Source organism: Carlito syrichta, unplaced genomic scaffold (genome assembly GCF_000164805.1).
Source record: "Carlito syrichta isolate Samal-C Ts95f unplaced genomic scaffold, Tarsius_syrichta-2.0.1 Scaffold314254, whole genome shotgun sequence".
Classification (NCBI taxonomy): Eukaryota; Metazoa; Chordata; class Mammalia; order Primates; family Tarsiidae; genus Carlito; species Carlito syrichta.
In genome coordinates this window covers 653,184-660,353 of record NW_007258350.1, presented here as the reverse complement: position 1 = coordinate 660,353, position 7,170 = coordinate 653,184, and the positions used below count along the sequence as shown (strand labels likewise).

Here is a 7,170-nt window from a genome sequence, read left to right as displayed (position 1 = left end):
GGTGGGGGTGGGGGTTGGGGGTAGGGAGACAAACAATGGCTTTTCTAACAGAATGTTAATGGACTCATTGCAATTTCAGTTCTCTTTTCAAGAGAGTCCTTCCTTGAATGCTAATGCTAGAATACGTCCACACAAGCACAGTAAATACACTTGAGTCAGTTTTGTGCAATCATTAAATGAGTTCATTTACACAAGATAGTTGGTTATAGAGAGGGGAGCCATGACTTGCATCGACAGTTTTAACATGTAACATAAAATACCATCTTCCTTAAAGCATTTTCATTACATGTTTAAGAAAATAACTTCAGGACACAGGATCAGCTCTCCGCTCTGGACAAAGGCTGTGTCTTACGCAGGGATAACGGAACTCACAGGGAGGGCACATGGGGGAACCACCATGGATCAGAATTGCACATGGCGAGTATAACTCTGGCTCCAATCTGGAGGACACCTATGTTAGAGTCAGGCTTACCCAAAGCAGATTAGAAATGGCATTATCATCTGTAAATCCTCCTTCTTCCTACAGGTTAAAACAAACAGGAAACATTGCAGAGTAATGGAAGACAAGAGGCTTGTTGGGGCATCAGAGTCATTGTCAAGCACTGTGTGCCTGGGTTCATGCACATGCTCATGTGATGGGGCAGCACACACATCAGGTAAGCTCCTCCCTGGGTAGTCATCTTTCATTTAGAGGGCATGCCATCAGCCTTTCTCTCCCTCCCAAGCTTGCTCTCCAAAATGGCGGCATCCTCTGGAATTGTGATTTGGAATTTCAGTGACAGCAGACAATTAGAAGATGAATGTGGCAGATTTACCTTCCCTGCATTTTCAGGCACTTGTTCTGGGAACAGTACAGATCTCATTAGCTGGATTTACTGACCCCAGACCTACTCACAGTAGGAGAGCCAGTCCTCCTCGGGAACTCGGAAACAGAGCAGCATTTTATGGCCAAGTCTATAAAGGGCTTTTATTTCCTGGAAAAAGTCTGGTACACTGGATGATTACCTTCACAAAAGGCATGGGAATCACTGTGTATGCCTAACACTGAACAGGCCGAAATGGAGTTGAAATTTAAAATAATGATTTGGCAGCCAGGTGCGGTGGCTCACACCTATAATCCCAGCACTTTGGGAGGCAGAGGCAAGAGGATTGCCTGAGCTCAGGTTTGAGACCAGCCTGGGCAACATGGTGAGACCTAGTCTCTGCAATAAATCAAAAAATTAGCCAGACATGGTGGTGGCACATGCCTGTGGTTCCAGCTACTTGGAAGGCTGAGGCAGAAGTATCATCTGAGCCCAGCAGGTCAAGGCTGCGAAGGCTGCGATGGCCGTGAGCATGCCACTGCACCCCAGTCTGGATGACAGAGTGAGGCTCCAACTCAAAAAAAATAAAAATATAGTAATTATTTGGTGAAAACAAATACATAACTACAGTTTAGTTGTAACAAAGAGACTCCGCCAAATCACTTCTTTGAGACTTTGCTTTGCTTCATCTCTCTCTCTCGGTGGAATGAGCTGCTCTGGGGGAAACTGTACACAAATCATGCTCAAGTGCACACATTCCACACAGTGCAGACCAGGCTGAATCTACACACCAGTGGCTTTTCCATCTTTAGAGATCATGAAATATGTGACAAGGAGCAAAACTGTTTTTAAGTCAGGTGAGCCTGACCTAGCTAACCAAGAACAGGAGAAAGATGAGAAGCACAGCAGGGGAGAGGGAGCAGGAGGAGAGAAAGTACCTAAAAGACTTTTCAGAGGGTAGGACAGAGCCAGCTTGGTAAATCACTAGTGCTCTTAAGCTCCAAATCACCAATTCTCATATTTTAGGGACTGAAGCTGGAAAGCCAGGAACTGCTGCTAAGCTTCCCATTCCCTGAGACATGCCTGATCTTTTAGAACAGAAATGAAAACTCTAGCTTAGTTCCCTCAAATCTTTTTTGCTGAGAAAGCAGGATTTATTGAGAGGACAGAAAAGCTCCCACAGTGGGAGGGGGCCCGAAGGGGTTGTCCCCCTCAAATCTATTAATGGGTCCCCCAAATCCTTACTATAGGGTTCCCAAAATAAGATGCTGGTGAGAGCACCTCCAATTTGTTTTTTTTGGGGACCAAAATCTCGACAGAAACAAAACAGTGATAGATTTTCAAGACATCCTTTAATGTTTTCTTAATGTGAGTACTGGAAAATTTAAAAATGACTTAAGAGGCTCACATTATACTTTTACTAGATGCTGCTGACTTCTGTGGTGCATGCATTTGCACAGGAGCAATGGAGACAACTTCCAGAGTCCCTCTATTTCCTACACTTCTACATTTCCTGCACTTCTAGGCTTACCACATGCAAAAGCAACTCAGGAACTATGAAGGAAGTGAGGAACTGACCCTAACACCAGTTTCTTTCTACCCTTGCTAGTGAAGATGGAAGGTTCTGGCACCTGCTCTCCTGGACACCTCTCCATCAGCAAGCCTAGACCTCCCCCATGCAGTAAGGGCCCATCTGCATGCAACCCATGTCAAGAACATCTCTCCCTCTCCAAGCCAGCATTCAGACTCCCAGCAAGCAGTGGACCTGTCAGGTACTCCTCAGCTGCTTGTGGGCTGCCTCAAGACAGCCAGGTTTAAGGGCCCTCACGTACCACATTAAAGAAGTGCGAGAGGGTGACTGAAATGCACTGCAGGCCCTCAGGAAGGAATGAAGCAAGGGGTTGTCAGAGGCCATCTGAAAAGCCATCTGACCTCAACAGAACTTGAGATTCCCCAATGTCTGCTACAAAGGCCTAAAATAGATCGGCTTATTTTAACTTCAAAGAGCTTATTGTCTCAGACCAGAGTGAACTAGGCCACTGAGGAGGAGTAGGAATAGTGAGTTCACTATTGCTGCAGAAGCAGCAGCGTCCATGTGACCAGACACAGCATTTCACACCCCAGCCCAAATCACGCCGAGAACCCCTGTGCTTCAGGCAACTGCAGTAAGCTGGCCTCTCTTGTCTTCTGAAGACCTCAGCCATGTGTTGGGCAGGTCAGGCCTCAAGCTCTGCTCAAAGACTTCTGGTTTCCACTGCTTAAGACGATGCCGCCTTCTTCTCACTGGGTAGTGTACCTGTTTCCCTGTTCACAAGGACTCTGTCTTGCTTTGGGCTTTTTAGCTGCATTGTGATTTCCACTCGTTCTATGGGACCACCAGCTCCTCGAGGCTGGGCAGTCTTTGAGTTTTCACAAATGACTAACAAGATATGGGGCACTGCACAGTGCCATGACACATCAGTTACAGGTCTATGTTTACGTTATTTGTGAACCAGTGATTTCAAGATTCTCTTAAAACTTGTGGCCAGTGGGGACACATGATTTGAGGAACCCAGTTTTCTTTTGCTTCAGGATCTCAATCTTGAAATCTCAATTTCACATGGTGTGTAAAAAAGTATGCACATCGGAATACTTTTTAATATCTCGCTACATGTGAGAACTTTACAAATGGCTGAGGACCAAAAGTCGTTAGTTTTTTTTTTTGTGACTAAATTATCTTCCTTATCTCAAAGAAGATAATTTAAATTGCCTTCCCAATGTGAGGTATGAAGACACAGAAGTAGCACAGAGAAATGTTGGTGGTCCTGACACACAGTTCTACAAATATCCCATTTTTTGGTAAGCTTCTTAATGCCTAGAGGGCACACTCATGATTTCTTGCTTTTCTAGATGTTTAAATTATTTTAGAACTAGAAGGACTCCAGGTGTCACCTAGTTAGAAGCATTTTTTTTTCTTTTCAATTTGAAGACTATTAATCCTAGACATTGGCCAGGGAGTGTTGTCACCAGTGTGTTACTTTGCCTCCAGCCAGAGTGCGCATTTATAATTGCAGGGCCAGCCAACAGGTAAGCCACCATCAGTTTTGAAAGTGTGCACCTGGTCAGAAGCTGGTCATCATGACACCTGTAATTCAGCAACACAGCAAGACTCTTGCCTGTAAAATGCTTGCTAGTATTGACCACCATGAGTTACCTTGTTTAAACTTGTGACATAAATTGCTGCATATTCTCAATAAAAGGCATCATCGTGAAACATGCTTAAAATTATAAACTATGTACTCATGGACCACATTTATATCCTTATTTTTTTATACTGAGGTTTTAAATCTCTGCATAAGAAATTCAAGTCCCTATTTTATACACAACTCACAACTACTAGTGGTAAATTAAATATTTTCAATATAAAGGCTTTAATGACATTCTAAAGCCAGCGTTCATTTAAGAAGATTTTTAAACAAGGGAAAAGTGCACACTTTAAAACTGGGGCACTTGCTTGCTGATGTGGTATGCGGGCGTTGCTGGTCCAGTTCTAGAACAACTCACGACTTGACCTTCTGGCCCATTTCAGTCACTGCATGACAGACTCAGTGTGTACCCTAAAGGCATGAACGCGCGAATGCTTCACAGAGTAGGAATTAGTTCAGTCACACATGCTAGTCTCTTAGACGCAATTCCAAGCATGAAGTTAGTTCTGGTGCTTTTTCCTAACATGGAGAACGTTACCTTCCTGGTGAGTGACTGTCCCACTTCGTGAATGTGCAGGCTGCTTGCTGTGGGCCCCTTGCCACACTCCTGCTTTCTGTTGAGTCTGTTTCTCCAATCTTCCTCCCCGCTTTTCTTCAACAGTGCCAATCTGACAGGAAAACATGCCAACCAAAAAGAGTTAAGCACCAATTCCTACTTGTATCAGAAACGTAATTTAGTTAAGCAGGAAGTCTTTGGCCAATAAATGACCACAGCAACCTCATTTTAACTTTTGGAATTTCATTTATTCTGAAGACAGTGTAACTGGAAAAATAATGGAGTCCCTCTAACACGGCCCCAAACTCTTTACAGTTGATTGAAACACAAAGCTGAAATGTGATAACCTTTTATCTGCCAAATAAAGGTGCACTATCATTCCAGCAAAGGAATAACTGCTTTTTCTTTGCCTTTGGGCTGAGAGCAAGGAAGAGATGAACCACCTCCTGAGAAAAATGTCCTCTATTGTCCCCTTCTGGTCACTTGTTGCAATAACAGTAAAGGACTAAAGCTGTGTATCAGTTCTTATTTGCAGAAAATATTGCAGAAATGGGTTTAAAAACATAAAGCTACAAAGCACTTATAATCTGTTAATATCATGCCTTTCAATTAAAGGTATAAATTTATGTTTATGATTGTTTCTCTTCCTGTATTCTATGCCCTGTTCTTTTCCTACAAATGAACTTGACTTTCCAATCTATCTTCTTAAAACAGAAACTATTTTACATGAACCCAATTCAAAAAATTACTACATCAACTTTCCTCAAGAGAAAGACATATACAAAAAAAGAATCTAATTAGTTGAGACTGTTACTTAACCTACTTTAGTTCAACTACGGTGTGACCTGATATAAAGCTTGGATAGTATCACCTATGAAAGGTTACTTTTCACAAACATGAGGCTGTTCCAACCTTTTTACATATTATAAATTATGATGCATGAAGAAGCCTTAGGCATTCAAGTTGGACAAACAAACATGAGCAAGATAAAAGGCCAAAAAAAGTAGCAGTCATTAAACTCATCTGAGTTGATGTACAATGTAAAGATTAGGGGGAAATGATTCTACCCTTTTCCCTCTGTATGGAGTCTGGTGCACTAGGTCTCTTCAGCATCACTAACACATCATCCACAAACAGTGGATCTGTAAGCAGTACATCAGCTCTGGTTCCCATTTGGCCACTAATTTTATTCTGGGTTTTCCCATCCTTACTGGTCCTGTCAGGAAGTGGACTGGATGATCTCTCAGGGGCCCTCTTCTAAGTTTCCTGATGCCATTAAATATTTGACTTGGAGATGGAATGAAATGTACTCCATGATGAACGTTTTCTTAAGCAAATAAGAAAACAAATTCAGTAATACTTAAACAGGAATCCATTTATATCTACAAATGTGTACATAATCATACCTTAGGCTTGTCTATTCATTCATTCAAAGTATGGAAAGTAAGCCACAAAGAAAAGAGCTCCCCAAAGGAGGCAGGACTTCGCACTCTGAACCTGCCCCCATCCCCTTCCTTCCTGTTCTCTTTCTTTCTGCTTTGTGGCAGCAGGTAAGATCTCAAGTGCCCGTTCTATAAGACTGACATAATACTGCCTTAGATATTTAAGGCAGATCCCATTTGGCTCAAGGTCCCATTTAGTCCTAAATTCTATGATGTTTAATAACCACTCTGCATGCTACAAAGACTAGTCCATGTACTTGAACACACAATCTAAGTTCCTTCAAATGTTTTCATCTGCAGCATTTTATATGATGTAACAGCTAAGATTTATCTCTTCTTCAGTTGGAAACGAGTCAGCTTTATTCTGATAAAAGAATCTCACAAAATCAAATCATTAAAAGAAATAACTGGTGGTTACATGATGCATTAGAGCTTTCAAAGTTTTCAAAGTGTCATTAAATGAGGCTTTCAAAAAGTGAGCATGTCAATACTTTAATATCTAAATGAAGAAGTACTTCCAATTCATCCTCTGATGAAGAAAGGCATTCATCTCATTGATATTCTCCTTGCAAACAGGTTTCAGGATCAGGTTGTCTCTTACTTCACCTTTGGCCCAGACAAGTAGTTATTTATCTTGACCATATACCTTGTTAATCAGATTGGACTCCAAATGATTAAAGGTAATTTTTAAAAAAAAATCAAATTTACCCTCATGAGTTGAGCTTATTAAAAATAATGAGCTTCTTGAAAAGAAGCTCCCAAATGTCTGGAGCAACAGCAACATCACCTCAATAACCATATCATTTTCCTGATGGCTGTTCTGAGGAATCTAAAACTGACTTATAAGAAATTGTGGAATCTGGAATCATGTTACATGCTGCAGATCTACACAGCAACCTCTAAGACATGGGATACTGCCATTCCCACTTGGACAAAGAAGAACAGGAGCACACAAGTCAAGGATTCCATTGACCGAGATTACACCACACGTTGTTGGGGCAGAGAGGTGTGACGGCAAACCTCTCCTCCTGGTGTGTGGCTGGTGTCATTGTACCAGTCCATTTGCTAACTAGACACATTTTTGCCTTCTTTCTTCAGAAATAGCACAGGGTTATAGCTTTCCTATAGTGTGCTCTTCCTATCACGGGATGGCCTTCAAATAATTCCTCTATTCTAAAACCCTG

The 7,170-nt window shown here is 41.9% G+C and overlaps 1 protein-coding gene across 3 annotated transcripts in view; it reads right to left on the bottom strand.

Moving 5' to 3' along the window:
* Window positions 1-7,170, bottom strand: part of SVIL (supervillin) — a 190,144-nt gene that overhangs the window by 47,958 nt on the left and 135,016 nt on the right. For all 3 annotated transcript variants that reach the window (XM_021719136.1, XM_008071246.2, XM_021719137.1), the window contains one exon: window positions 4,527-4,656. In XM_021719136.1, coding sequence (XP_021574811.1) covers window positions 4,527-4,656 — 130 coding nt within the window. The remainder of the gene's footprint in view (window positions 1-4,526; window positions 4,657-7,170) is intronic.